Genomic DNA, 15,798 nt, shown 5'->3' with positions numbered 1-15,798 from the left:
ATGATTATTTTCCATTCCAAGTAAGTAAACGTGCCAGAAATACTTTATGTTACTTTACAAATGGAAGAAAATGAAACAAAACCAAAAAAGGCAGAGACCTTTTTCACTTTGAACTATCCAGACCCATCATCATCTAGAGCTTCTCCACCATTCTCCATACCCACTGGATCAAATCCCAGATCAGTTTCACCACTCTGTTCATCAAAAGTCCCAATTTTTACATAACCAATATCAAATTTCACTTTAGTCACACAACCAACACCGGAAAGCCTAGAAGTACACGATCTTGATGAAAACGAATTAGGTATTCAACAGAATCTGAAAACAAAGATGAAATGAGGAAAAGTTTGAAGCTTTGGTTGGTTTTTTTTTTGTGAGGAACTGAGAGAAGTGTTTTCCCAACAATATAAAATGTAAAAGAGAAATGGGTAGCTCAGAATAAACGGATTAGGAAATCGGAATTCAGAAGGTGGAGTGCAAATTTTGAGATGGAGAATTAAGAATTTGGAGCTAGAATTTATTCAAAGTGTTTAAGGAAAACTGAAATTGAGAGAGAATTGAGTCGTGCTTTCATTGATAATAGGGGTCTCTCTATATAGAAGATTACAAGTATAGAGATAAAGTTGTACATGGAAACATAATATACAATAATTGGATATCTACGAATATCTCCAAGAATATCTCTAACATAAACCCTATTACAACTAGAGCAAGTAACATAGAGTTTGGGCCAGACACATGTTATGGATTTACTTGAACACTTCCCCTTATGTCGCCCAAACATGGTGCTTCTCTCGTTGTCTCATTAAAAACCTTGCCGAATAACAAAAATCTAGTGTGACAAAAATAACTTCGGTCGAAGGGGGAAAATACCATAACACACCCTTCACGTTTCGAGATCAATATGTAGACATCTCCCTGATGACTACGATCATGGGAGTTCGGATAACTTCTGCAAACGATACTACCAACATGTTTCTTGAAAGTGGAATTTAGGCAATAACTTAGTGAGCAAGTCTGTCACACTGTCCTCATATCGAACCTAGTTCACTTTGATCTTGAGGAAAGTCTGTTGTTGCTGATTATGCTTGGTGTTGTCGTTTTTATGTAGTCTTGCTTCATTTGTTCAAAACAAGCAGCGTTATCCTAAATGCTCGTAGGCTCATCTGTGGTAGACTTCAAACACAATTGTTTGAATATGCGTAATTATGGATCTAATCCATATACATTCACTAACCACTTCGTGAAGAGCAATAATCTCTGCATGGTTCAAAGATATAGCGACTATGGTCTGTTCTGTAGACCTCCAAGATATCACGGTCTTACCTATGGTGAACACATAACCAGTTTTGGGAATGACCTTTGTGTGGGTCAGAGAGGTACCAAGCATCAGCAAAAACCTTTTAATTTGAATTTCTCTGACATTCTACGTTTCCGAAACGGATCTTGTCAATCAATATTTTGATTGATTCAGGGCCTTCTTAGAACCCATTGAGGGGGGGCCTCGACCCGGGAAGGGGAGAATGGTCGAGTGGTCAAAAGCGACACTAATGTCATTTTAGGATGGGGAAAGGGAACGCAGACCACTGTTGGTGGCGTTCTTGACATATGATGGGTCCGAATCCATCGTCTCTCTGTAGGGATAGAACAAACACATATCAATTATACCACTTAGGTATCGAAAGATATCTTTTACACCAATCCAATGACGTCGTGTTGGCGCAGAGCTATACCTAGCTAACAAGTTCACTGCAAATGAGATGTCTGGTCTTGTGTATTGAGCTAAGTATAATAATGCGCCTATTGTACTTAAGTAAGACACTTTTGCCTCTAGCACAGCTTCGTCATCATCCTTCGGACGAAGAGGATCCTTTTCAAGATTAAGACTACAGACGATCATGGGGTGCTCGAAGGGTTGACCTTGTCAAAATGCCTAAGCATCTATCCACACGATCCTCAAGTTCCAAACCGAGACATAATCGTGTTCTCCCAAGATCCTTCATCTCAAACTCGGATTTCAAGTGTTCAGCGGTTTCCCTTAACTCTTTAAGGGCTTCCAATGAAGATCATGTCCAACATGAACCGCGATAGAATCTGAAACTTATTATGGAAACACGCGGGCATTTACTTATCCCTTCCTAATCAAGTAGTCACTTTAGTGAGCTTTTCAACTTCATTGCAAAGGTGTTCCGTGGTCCAGAGCCACTTGACTTGGGTCAAGGAAGTTCACTATGAACCTTCATATATATTCCATATCTAGATCCCCATAAAGATACGTAGTGACAACATTCGTAAGCCTCATGTTTAGTTATTCAGAAACTACCAAACTAACAAGGTAGTGGAATGCAATGACATCCATTACGAGAGAATATGTCTCATCGTAGTCAATTCTAGGGCGTTTTGTGAGAAGCCTTGCGCCATAAGGCCAGATTACCAGATCTTTTTCTTATCACGCTTTCTAACGAAGACCCATTAGTCAACAAGTTTTATATTAGGAGGTGTTGGCATCTCAGGCTCTAAAAACCTTCATTTTCGTTAGATAATCCAACTTAACCTATATCGCATCTTTCTATTTAGGCCGAAAGGCCGAATTTCTCCACGTTGACATTCATTCATCAACGGAGCGTGGTTTGAAATCATCGGACTCAACAAACTCATGCGCAACGAAATGCGCGACTACATCATCAATTATGATGAAGTTTCTAACCCACGTCTCATGTACACTAGTGTAATTTTTATAGAGCTCTATATTCTCATGAATAGGTTCTGACGTTGAGGCGTCCCCCAACTATAACCATAATCCAGAAGATTCTTATGAGACCGATTTTGAGTGTTGATGATCTAAGGATTGGGTTGTGCCAAAGTATACTTCGAACCCACGGGCCTCCCACGCAACCTAGCTGGAGCTATGGCCTGTAATGCCTGAGTGCCACTCTCTATGGCGTTGGTGCCATGCCTACCTCCATGTAGGGTGGAGCTACGTCCTCTCATATGGACATCTATCCTTGCAGACATGTTTGCAGCAGATATGTGTGATCTCGTCACTTTAGTGGGGATCGAGATGAGACATAGTGGGGACAGATCACGACAATTCTTGTCGTTCATGTTGAACATCATCCGTGTTCTTATCTCCCCTTAATGACTAGAAGACTGTCTCATCAAAGTGACAATCCACAAATCTAGGGGTAAGGAGATCGCCTTGCAAAGGCATTAAGTAGCTAACGATTTGTTGGAGTCTCAAATCCAATTTAGTTGCCCATTCGTCTGTAAGGACCCATCATAGTGTGTTATGGCGGCGCAATTGGTACATAAATGGCACAATCAAATATGCATAAGTACGAGATACTTGTACCCAGTCACTAGCTGTAATGTAGAGATTGTTTGAGTGGCAGTGGGTCGTAGACGAACGACATACCTGCATGCAATATTGCATCACCCCAAGAGGATATAAGGAGATTGGTGGGCATTACCAATGTCCGGACTACCATCGTAGTCGGTTCCGCGAGACCATTTGGGTGTGTACATGAGAATATAATGTCTAACATCAGTCCCATTGCAATAACCATCGAAAATTTTTGATATAAACTCTCTAGCATTGTCAAGTCCAATTGATTGAATATGATCCGGGAAGTGAGGCTATTGTCATATGATATGTGCTAGGAGTGTAGTATAAGCAGCATTTATAGGTGGACAACAGCACGCCACGTGACTAGCGTGTTTGCGTGTCAACCAACACCATGAAATATTTAAACGTCCGCAAGTTGGTTGAATCAGTCCACAGGATCCCCATGGATTCTATGTAAGAACAGAATGAATATTTTCATATCCTTTGCATAGGACGGTCTCAATCCTAATATCCCTAAAGAAAAGGGCTTTGTAAAACGAGCGAGAGGCTTTAGAAGCAACCAATGAGGATTTTGGTTGAGTCATGAGTGTCTGAAACGCTATTTGAAGTGAAGTTGGTGATTGTAGCATCACCTAAGGCACCATCACCATGATGGACACCATCCATGCCATCATGGCCATGGGAGACGCCAACCATGGCATCATTAGAAGGGACTACGACGGCCCTAGGCCTGCGGTGGATGGCGGCGATGCGAGAGGCAGTGGCGGCGGCAGTCACACTTAGTCCAAGAATCAACTTTTGATTCTTGCTTCGTTTCGCTCAAAAGAATGGATGTCCATGTGAATTCTTTAGTAAACGGATCATCATATCATGACCAGGATGATCTATCCTGTCGTGACAAAGCCAATATGTGTCTAAATCTAAGAGATCTTATCTCATGACTTTATTGGATTTAATGCTCGAATAGTGACACAGAATCCACCAGAGAGACACATAAACTTCTCTAAGATGCGCATTTATTCGTAATCATTAGAGGTATTGCAAAGTCATTTTTGTTCTCTACATACGTTTTCGCATGGAATCCGTTGGCTCGAATAGCTCAATAGGGTTCGATTCTCCCTAGGAGCGAGAGAGTTTATGTGACGGTAATGAAGGTGCCATTGGGCAAGTGGAATTTGGGTCATTCCATATCCTTGAACTAATTCTGATAGCCCAGCCATCGTAGTCACAAAGTACTATGCTCAAAATCAAAATGGAGTCATAAGAACTCGAAATTTTATTCATAAGCCAACGGAGTACATCATTGTTTCTTAACCATTAATAGAATCTAATCCAAGTACTAGCTAATGCAAACCAATGGTAGTCGTGTAACTTCTTTCGTTAACTCCAAAATAAATATGACCAGGTGAGTAGAGAGATGTCGGTGGAGCAAAACTCGCTTAAGTACCACTTATCTCAAAACCTTCCTAGACATCACACTCATTTTGGATGAGCCTATGTGAAGAAAAACCAAACCAATGACATTTACTACAAAGTAAATGGCAATTGCCTATTACATCTCTTGAAAAAATAAAAACTTAAACAGAATTGGTGATTTATTGATCTCAGCCAGATCTGAAGTCTTCAATCCTTCATTCTAGATCACCTTCTTGATCTTCTTGTTCCACATAGTGAGCTTCTCTTGCTTCACAATATGTTTTGTAGGCGGTGACAATATCTTCATGAGCTCTACAAATGTGTGCCCAGGCCAATGACCGGATACTCTATATCAGGAACATACATCTCTGTGCTCAGACTCCATTGATTAAGGCGCTTTAAAAGCGTCATTTGGATGACTCTTAATGTTGGTGGTGCCACCAACATGGCCAGAGGCATTGCCTCTCTCTCTCTCTCTCTCCACATTGACCTCTTCGGTTCTGTGTCCGCCTGTTTTGACGGTTACCTTCCTCATTAGAGCGAGAATATGAACCAAAATGTCCAAAATTGTCCATAAATTTAGAGTTTCGCTCTTGGCGCCCTCCCTTAGGGGTGAGACTATAATTGGACCCTGGAATATGCTCTGTTCCCACGGGTCTCGAATTATAGTTCTTCACAAAGATGTTGTCATGCTTTTCAGCGACATTCATAGCTCCAATGAGCTCATGAAACCTTGTGATCAGTCCTGCAATAAAATTGATTCGATAGTTCTTAGCAACCATCAAAGCAGAAACGGGGAAGGTAGAAAGAGTCTTCTCAATCAACATCGTATCTGTGATATCTTTTCCACAGAATTTCATTAAGGATTTAATGTGAAGTGCTTCCGAGTTGTAGACAAGAACTGACTTGAAATCACAGAAGCGGAGGCTGTGCCATCTCACTTTTAGATCAGGAAGCAGGGAGTCTCAAACGTTGCCAAATCTTTCTTTGAGTAAGACCCACAGCCTTTGGGGGTTTTCTTCATTTATATACTCGTACTGGAGCGAATCATCCATATGACGAGTCATTAGAATGATGGCTTTCTCCTTATTTGCCTCCAAGACTACTCTATTTGCTTCCAAAGCTTGAACTTGCTCAACAGTTAGCACGTCCTAGCTGGGCTCGAGAATCCAAGGTTGCTCTATTTGCATCCAAAGCTTGAGCTTGCTCAACAGTTAGCACGTCCTGGCTGGCCCGAGAATTGTATCCAGGATTCCATCGGCCTTGAGATGCTGGCGGACATCACAAACCCACTTGTGATATTCAGAGCCAGTGTTTCCTAATTGACGAAGTCCAGTTTGTTTAGGTTACTCATCTGAAAGAGAACAAGAAAAAGAGTTAGTTTCAGAGCGAAAAAGGCTACCATGAAAGCAATAAAATTTCTGAGCGTAGTCTCTTCCAAAAAATTTTATTCCAAGAGGTATTGGATTATATCGAAACAATGATTAATGATGGCAATGGGGCGAGTTGGGGATAGGGATCACAATACCATCCCCATCCCCGGGGTCATTCTCTACCTCCATCCTCAATAAAAATATATTGGGGATTCCCCGTCCCCATCCCCACTGGGGACTAAGCCTCCAAATCAGCCCCAAATCCCCAATAAGAATTTAATAAATTAAACAATTTTTTTCTCATATTGCCTTTTTAAATATCAAAATCTACAACAAATAAATTTAAAACATGATTAAATTCATAAATCATAATTTAGTGAGTGCAAAGTCAAAACACCATTAAAGTAAAGTAGTAAATGTATATTTTTATGATTTATATTATAAAAAATAAATTAAAAAATATATAAGTTAAATATATGTATATATTATTAGGGCGGGTTTGGAGATGGGGATCACAATACCATCCCCGCCCCATCCCCAATCTTAGATAGCAGGGATTGGGGATCCCCATCTCCATTCCCCATTTGTCTCCGAATTCTCCCCCCATTAGGAGCGGGTATCTAATGGAGCTTCGCCCCGCTGGGGATTTTTGTCATCCCTAACAATGATGTGTTTGTGGTCGATCATAACTTCTCAACAAACTCTAAGTTTGGAGGACTCTACAAGCTCCAAGCTTGGAGTGAGCACGAACCCCCATAGTTCGGCTTTTGGTCCCCTTATGAAGAAGAAAGAGGGATAGAGGAAGGGAGGTTGCAAGTCCCCGAAAAAAAAAAAAAAAAAAGAATTTGAAAGTACGGAAAGCAGAAACATTTAATCAAAAATTACCTTTTTTTCTTTGACTTTTTTCTTTTTCTTCTCTTTCTTTTCTTCTTCTGTGCCCGCTTCCTCTCTTTTCTTTTCTTTTTCTTCTTCTTCTTCTACTGGCACGTGGGCCGCATGCCTTTCTTTCTTTTCTTCTGTCAGCACATGGGCTTCTTTGACTGAAGATGTGGGCCGCTTCTTCGTGGGCTGCCTCCTTCCTTCTCTTTTTTTTTTTCTTTCCTTCTACTGGTTTTTTTTCTTTCTTTCTTTCGCTGGCAGAGCTGCTGCCCCGATCCGGTAACTTTATAGCCGGTTCTGGGAGATATGATTCCAGTTCCTGGATCCGAGAGTCAGGGCACTAATGGTGATCAAATTTGACTGTAGTAGGAGGTATGAAGGTAGCGAACCAGGTAGGAATCAGTTTTCTCTTCTGGGAGGGGTGGTTTTGTACTTTTCCCACCGGTTATGGTGACTCCGCTGCCGGTTATGGGCTCCTGGGATTGGGGGCTTCAAGGTGTGCGGCGATGGTTGCTCGGATTTGAGGGCTACGAAATTAGGGTTTCAGGGTTAGAGCTTCGTGCTGATAACGTGTTTAAGGAAAACTGAAATTGCAAGAAAATTGAGTCGTGCTTTCATTAATAATAGGGGCCTCTTTATATAGAGGATTACAAGCATAGAGATAAAGTTGTACATGGAAACATAATCGTACAATGATTGAATATCTACTAATATCTCTAACATAAACCCTATTACAACTAGAGCAAGTAACCTAGAGTTTGGGCCAGACACATATTCTGGATTTACTTGAACACAAAGAAGATTTTTTTTTTTTTTTTAGTAACAGAGGGTTCAATATCAAAATAGAGAATTGGTTGGCCGAAATAGGAAATAACTATTTTAGCCCTTAAAGTGGTCTCTATAGTCGGAGTTAACGTTCAATTTGGATGGAGCAAGTAAAATTAGACACGGCTGATGAAATTAGAAAGTTTAAGGGTATTATTAATTAAATTGAAATCACAGGGACTAACATGATGTTCGACCCAAACCTCAAGGGGGTAAACTAAAATTAGTCACTTTTCTATAACAGCTATATACCATGAAATGTTTTATGCTTACATAAGTAATCTATACTCTATAGACTAGTTGATTAAAGCATTACTTGTCCACAGATTAGGTCGTTGGTTTGATCCCAATGGAGTCAGTTTTTTTTTTCTTTCTTCTTCAATTCTTTCTTCTTTTCCTTTTATTTCTTTCTTCTTTAACTAATTCTCATTTTCTTCTCTTTTTTACTAATTATACATAAAAGTATTTCTAGTTTTATCAATTCTTTTTCATGATAGGATTGAGTATAGTAAATGACCTCCATTTCTCAAAATTCATTTATTTATAGTTTGTGTTATTTAGTTTAATTTGTTTAGTCAATAAAGGTCCTCATTTTTGGAGGTTGTATTGGGCTTTGGCCTTGTTTATGTCGTGATATTTTTGTGCTAACAGTGTGTTCAATCCAATGGCCAGTATTGATGTACACCAAAAAAGTTTTAGGCGGATATATTGGTTTATTAGTTGAATTTTGTTGCTTCCCTTTGATTACGATGTAGTAGTCTAGGGACTCAAGGCTAGTAGTCATTTTATATGTGCAGTCAGTGCACTACTTGAGCAGTGTAGGGGTCATCATGGGCCGGGCTTGGGCCAGCCCTACCCTAAATTTTAGGGCTTAGGGTCGGGCCGGGGCGGACTTTGACCAAGTCAACAAAACTTAGGGCCGGGCCAGGGCTTCAATATGTAAACCCTTACCCGCCCTTAAGGCCCATTTCACAAGGGTTGAAAGGGCCGGGCCGGGCCTTTCTCTGTTTAACAGTTTAACACTTTTTAACTCAAACTCTCAAAGATCTAACCTCTTAATTTGAATAACTGAAATCACTGAATGTCTTCAATATCATAGACTTATAGTCTGAATTCTGAAATCTCCATATCATCAATTACAATATTTACATAAACTAAAGTTACTAAATGATGTAGCCTACATCAGTTCAAGAAAAAAAATAGTAGGAAAGGTGTCATTCTTGAAGACTTCCGTAGTCAAGATCCAATAATCCTCTCTTCCCATGAATCTGTTAAAACACAAAACAAAAATATGTTAAAATACAATACATTAAACCATCTATAAACCAACAATAGCAGATTACTTATGCACATATTTGGGATTGACTCGTTCAAAACAATACTTAGTTATAAGAACCGTAATGTGCAGTTCAAAACAATACACCAACAAGTGGGAGTCTTCTTCCCTCTCTCTATCTCTCAACCCAAACAGAAAATCAGAAAACACCAACAAGTAGGTCATCAAATTTGAACCGTAACTAGAAAAATTCTCTGCAAAACCAAAGGAAATGTTAAATTGAGTAGCTAATTGGCGTACCTAGACAAACAATCGGGTTATTTCACTACCCACAGTTGTGAAACTCGAAAGCTTCAGTCTTTATTCTGCAATCTCCATCATCATGCTATCCAGAAGCAAAAGCTTCAATCTTTATTCTCAAATAGTCGAATGCTTGCGTTTTATATTGGTAAAGGCGTCGGGGAAGGGCGACGACTGGGTCTCAGGATCAGCAGAGGGCGGTGCCAGGCCTCGGAGTCAGCGGAGGGCTGCTACTGGTTGGACTGCAAGGCGGAGGAGGATGGATCTCGAGGTCTGCGACGGGCAGCGAAGGGTTGAACTGCAGGCGGAGGATGGGTCGAGGTCTGCGGCGGGTTGAACTGCAGGCGGAGGAGGAGGGGTTTACGGATCGGAGAAGGAGGATGGGTCTCGGGATCGGCAAAGGAGGTCAAGGAAGGAAGATGGGTCTCGGGGTCTGCGACGGACTGGACTGCAGGCGGAGGAGGAGGGCTTTACAGATTGGAGAAGGAGGATGGATTGCCAGATCGGTGAAGGGCAGCGACGGGGTCTAGGAGTCGGCGACGCGGATCAGACTGCTTCTCTCTCTCTCTCTCAAATGGATGAGTCGATAAGATATGTCAGTATAGGGTGGTTGATGCGAATTGGAAGTGTTTAGGGTCTTTAGGTCGAGTGACTCTAGTCAATGACCTAGTTGACAACACTTTGGGCTTTGGGTTCAGTCTAGGCAAAACAGGCCTCATAAATTAATTGGGTTCAATCTAATACCCATTCTCTAAAATAACATATTTCTTATTTCTTTTTATGTAAATATGTAATATAGAAAATAAATTTAAATAAAATATAAATTTTAGGGTAGGGCCGGGCCGGGCTTGGCCCTTACGGGCTCAATCGGGCCGGGCTTCAATTGCACAACCCATACCCTACCCTATTTTAAAGGGCCGGCCCGCCCTAATGCAAGGGCCGGGTCGGGCTTTGGCCCTACGGGCCGGGCGGGCTTAGGGTAGGTTTAGGGCCGAAGGGCCAAATGGTGAGGCCTAGAGCAGTGAATGTAATGGGTGATTTTCGGATCCCCTAGATTGACCTTGTACGGTCATTATAATCTTTCGATTACTGGAATATAATCTATTCCCCTAAAAAAAAAAAAAAAAAAACACAAAAAAATTAATGTTAGTTGATAAAATGTGTATCACATAGCTATTAAAAATAACCTCAATCATTTTAAATTAATGTGCTTTTAGCAAGAAAAAAAAATTAGCTTATTATTCTAACCCAAACTTGACATCCTGGATCCAACCCTAAGTAGAGCAACTTAAATCTGCAATGTGAAAGGTGTTGTTGGAAGATAACGAGATTTCTTGTACGTCAAGCTTTTCTGCAACTTCCTTGTTTAATTAAAAGTTCTTTGGGTAACATCCGCCCTCTCTGCTCTGCACAAGCAAAGATTGTGCATGGTACTTGATCCGTTTGTTAGTTCCGTTGTTCCAATTTATGGAATTAAAAAAAGAGTGTGGCTATTGCCACCCTACTATATGCTGAGTTCACTCTCCATGTAAACTTTGTCACCCAAAATTTCAATGATACCCTCAGAAAAAAGAAAAAGAAAACAGAACAAAAAGAAAAATGCTAACTGTAGAAACTAATATCACCCCCACACCAACATTTGATTTACAGTCTCGACACTTGTACCACTACTAATTAAGTTTCTTGTATCTTTCAAGGGATTAGTTTGTGAAGTAGAGTCATGGATTATTTATATACAAGAGGAGGATGTGAAGATAGTTCCGCCGGCTTCAACTATTTATCAGATTATGCACCTGTCGCTGTTAGAACACCACAATATTCGTCTTTTGGGAGTTAAGCTGGTGAATTATAATCTTCTGGGAGGATGGAGTTGAAGAAAAGTAACGAAACCCACGATTGCCAAACCAAAGACTTTTATCCAGCTACCATGATAACATGATATACTCCTTGGCAAATACAATGTGCAGAAGAGAAGTCTGAGCCCTCAGCTTAATTAGATAAGAAAAAGGAGAGAAGACATTGCATATCAACTGGGTGTTGGATATAGTCACTGAGTCAGTTATATTGTATGTTAGATAGTCAGCGACAGACTCCAAATTAAAGTAGTGAACCTCAAATTGACCGCTGGCTAATGTGATGCCATAAACTACATCATTTACTTTGATGCAACGAGCAAAATACAGTCATAAATGAAAACAGGTTCAAAGTTCCATAACAGTCAATTAAGATGATCAGCTAATAGTCAATCGCAATTTCTCTTTCAAGGGTTAACCTATTCAACCCATTTGCCTTCACTTTCTTTTCACATCATATCTCTAGCTAGACACAACACTACTATAGAGTTGAAGTTTGAAGGATAGACTTGGGAATACTTGCTAAGAAGGGAGGTAATATATTTTATCTATGCAATGCCAAAATGCATCTGATAAGCCAGTAGTGAATAACAGTTTCAACAAGACAATAGCAGTAAGGCACACTAGTGATACTTCTAAGAGCATTGGCATTGTTATCATCTATCTATATCCAACTATAGGACCATTCCGTCCAAGTCTGCCTTTCAACAACCATGAACATCAAAACTTCTAGAACTACAATCTAGGGACAGCTTTCAGCTTCCATAACTAATGCTTTCCTTTAATGTTTTGTCCTCTCTAAATAAACTTTTTGCAGACATTGTCAGGGGTGATCTTCTCATTTCTCACCATCCATTTCCAATCCCATAACGAGTTCAAACACTAAAACTTTAAACCTCGCAAGCCGAAACTAATACCATTTCAACCATGATAGCAAGGTTTGCAAGAAACAGATCAAAAGAACTTGCAAAAACTATTTGCCTTTTATTTGTTAAATAGCATAATACAACAGTCACCAGGATACAAACGATAAACGTGATAGAGCAAGCAAAAGCAGCCTAAACACAAAGAGAATTGCATTCTATCAATATTCAGAGGAGAATCATAACTTAACCGAAATTGTTAAAAAATCTAACCAGACAAAGTTGGGATCATCCCAGCCTCTCTAGCATAAGCAAATATGCCACCAGCACTGATAACCGGACCGGCATCCCCAATCGGCTTCAACACATACTCTTTCCCAGTCGTGTGATTGATCAGACGGCTCTCGCTCAGCTCAATGCTCACCACATCACCGGTCCTGCACTCCTCGCAAATCCTCGTCTCCGATTCCAGCGGGTACACCTCGCCGGTGGCCACCGAGTTCCTGAAAAAGATGCGCGCGTACGACTCCGCCACCACCGCCGCGACTCCGGCCGCGCCGAGAGCCACCGGCGCGTGCTCGCGGGACGAGCCGCAGCCGAAGTTGGCGCCGCCGATGACGATGGAGTACTTGGACTTGGTCTCGTTGGGGTCGACGAATCGCGTGGAGTAGGACGCCGGGAGGCCGCAGAGGGCGTAGGAGCCGAGCTTCTCGTACTCGGAGGGGTTGGAGGGGACGAGGGTGAGGTACTCGGCGGGGATGATCTGGTCGGTGTCGATGTTGTCGCCGACGACGTAGCAGAGGCCGTGGAAGGTGGTAGAGGGAGTGGTGGAGGCTGCGGCGGAGGCGCGTGTGGAGAAGGTGGCGCGTGGGGTGGGGTTTGGGAGAGGTGAAGGGTGGATAGGGATTTGGCGGGGATGGGAGAGGAGGTGCTGGTTGGGAATTTGAGGTGGGTTGGGGTTGAGAGAGAGGGAGAGGGTTTGTGAGAGGAGGTAGTGGTGAAGCTAGGGTTTGGGGAGATGGAGAGGGAGGTGGCGGCCATCGGGAATTTTGAGAATAAGGAAATGGAGGCGGCTGGAGGAAGTGGAGTGAGGGGTACTCACTCGCTGGGTGAGCTTCTGTAAAATACTTGTCGTTTGGACGGAAGTGGTTAGGTTGGATTTGTAAGTTGACAAGTCGTACGCTATCTAAACGACAGACCAATGTGATTTTTTTTTTTTTTTTTTTCGATTGAAAATCATAACCATTGTTTATCCATTTTGACACAAATTCAATACAGGTGCTCATTGAGAGCGAACTTAGCAATACAATGAGTTAAACTTTTAGGATTAGGAAGTCCATGGTAATGAGCTATATAGTTATACTTTTAGGATGGTTAGGAGTCCATGGTGAACATAAGAGCCTTAATGTCTTCTATGATCAAATTCTTCTTTAGCTTCCACTCAGCAGTGGAATTGAAAGGTATAACAGGTTTAGAGCTGACAATTTCGTATTTCGACGATGATGGAAATAGTTCATGTCTAGTGTAAGTTTTAGACACTACTGACTCAGTGATTAACAGAAAATATATGCATCAACATCCATGTTACATTTCGTGCAGGTATGTTTCATTTAAATTTTAAGTTGTCTTGTAAATCAATAGTAAGCTGTGGGGAGGATGAGTCTCATCTCACTGCATTTTCATCAAATTCGTCATAAGAGAAGAATTAGATTCCACAATGAATCAATTAAAATTAAAACCGGAGATCTTAAACCAAAATACAATGCCCATGGCTCCATTGCCAAATTTATCATGTACCTAGCCCTAGAGAAACCTAATTTCCAATCCCCATGCCACGACTATTTTGGAGTAATCCCCCAACTTCAATTCCACCAAAAGAAGCTAATCTAAAAGTCTAAAACCATCAACATTAATTTTGGCGACTCTAACACAAGGGGGAGGCCATGCCATAACAACTTGATCTCGTGGATGTCTACTAATTGGCACGAAAACTAATCTTCAAATTTTTTTTTTGTATTGAAAGGAGTTTTGAATTGAGCATCAAAACATCTCCATTTAGACATGCAACAAGCATTAGTAAATATGCCCTTCCACTGATTAGAGTTGGAATTCAGGTTTCAAACTCATATTTGTAAATAACGAATCCTCAAAGTTGAAAGAAAAAGAATGGCGAGCAATGGAGGGGAGGGAATGCTGCTCTATGTCAACGTTGCTTAAGGGCAACTGTAGAGGGTGTGAAGTGAAGACTCCAGAGGATCGATGCAAAAAGGGCATGAATAATCATTAGTTAAATTTCTTCTTTTTCTTTGCTCATCGGTAAAAATTTTACATTGAGAAAACAAGCAAAAAAAATCTTGATCTTTTGGAGGAACCCGAAGATGCCAAATGAATTACCATTTAGAGGTGGGAAGGGGATATGTCTCAAGCCAGCACGTACTGTAAGCAGATTTCACAAAAAACGTCAATTAGAAGTCCAGGGTTCTAAGCATGGGTTTGAGGGTTGCAGTGGCAACTGGTGGTATCCCGATTAGATAGTTGTTACTTTGTCACCACTGCGGTTGTGAGATTGGGGGGCGTGGTGATCGTTTGGATCGGTTTGTCAATTTGATCTGGTCTGGGCCTGGGGACAAGGTGAAGGTCTGGATTGATGGCTTGGTAGGAGTAGGGGTGGGCGTCCGGACCCGAAAGACTGAGGAACCGACCCGAACAGAGGAAAAAAGCCCGATTCGGTTCGGTTTTAGAATTGAAATTTTCGGTTCGGTCTAAAGCCCGACCCGAATTCATGTAATCGGTTCGGTCTCGGGTTTCATATTTTCAGGGCCCGAAAGCCCAAACCGACCCGAACTGTAGCAGTTGCCACATGTCAGTCCATGATTGGGTGTTATAATAATAAATTAAATATTAAAAAAAAAAACCCTAAATTGTTTGATACCATCTGTTTGCTTGTCGACCTCAGCCTCCCTCTCTCAGTCTAAGCCCCAAATTTCAGAAATTGATAAACCCAGATCCGATAGGCCTTCACTGAAATCTGAAATCTCCCTTTCACTCTCTCAGTCTCTCCTCCCTCACCCTTCAATTTCTGATTAAATCGAAACAAAACACGATCCGTGCACTGGAGAAGACGGGGCTCTACGTCGGAGCTTGAAGGTGGTGGAGTTGGATTCTCCGGGACGGTGAGGCAGCGGCGAGCCCCGAGACCGGTTTCCCAGCTTCAAGCTCTCAACTTTACCCAGGTACACCATTTCCCTCATCGCTGTAATTTCAGACATTATCTTATCGGAGACGCCAGATCCGCATGGCAGCGACGGCTTCGGCGCCGCCGTGGAGCCCGGAAGACGACCTCCTCCTCAAGAACGCCATCGAGGTATTCATCTTCTGCAATTTTCCGATTGAGTTGGTTATCATTTGGATGCAATTTGCGTTTGTGTTTTTGAATATTTAGTGTTCAAATTTGCTTTTGTGCTTGTGAACTTGAAACGATTGCAGGGAGGTGCTTCTCTGGAAGCGCTTGCCAGAGGAGCGGTCAGATTCTCCCGCAAATTCACGGTGGGAGATTTGTGTCGTTTTTGTAGCTCAAGATCGTGTACATGCCTAGTCCAAGCGGCAACTTCAGTCCACGTTTTGTATTCTGGACTCTTGAGTTTGTTTGTAAACTGTAAACTTGATT

The 15,798-nt window shown here is 41.6% G+C and overlaps 1 protein-coding gene across 1 annotated transcript; it reads right to left on the bottom strand.

Moving 5' to 3' along the window:
* Positions 1-12,222: 12,222 nt before the first annotated feature.
* Positions 12,223-15,382, bottom strand: LOC112177583 (3-isopropylmalate dehydratase small subunit 1-like). Its single transcript, XM_040511364.1, has 2 exons — positions 15,245-15,382; positions 12,223-13,134 (listed from the first exon to the last, which is right to left on the bottom strand). The coding sequence occupies exons 1-2, from the start codon at positions 15,380-15,382 to the stop codon at positions 12,400-12,402; spliced, it is 873 nt and encodes a 290-aa protein (XP_040367298.1). The 3' UTR covers positions 12,223-12,399.
* Between the last annotated feature and the right edge of the window lie 416 nt (positions 15,383-15,798).

The sequence above is a fragment of the Rosa chinensis genome, chromosome 7 (assembly GCF_002994745.2).
Source record: "Rosa chinensis cultivar Old Blush chromosome 7, RchiOBHm-V2, whole genome shotgun sequence".
Lineage (NCBI taxonomy): Eukaryota > Viridiplantae > Streptophyta > Magnoliopsida > Rosales > Rosaceae > Rosa > Rosa chinensis.
The sequence above is the reverse complement of the archived record's forward strand: the minus strand, read 5'-3'. Positions and strand labels throughout refer to the sequence as shown.

Bases quoted from the DNA above. Each gene is read 5' to 3' on its own strand.
- LOC112177583 (XM_040511364.1), bottom strand. From the start codon at position 15,382: ATGAGGGAAATGGTGTACCTGGGTAAAGTTGAGAGCTTGAAGCTGGGA. The intron at 13,135-15,244 runs GTGCACGGATCG...CCCAAACCCTAG, and splicing joins GTAGAGCCCCGTCTTCTCCA to CTTCACCACTACCTCCTCTC.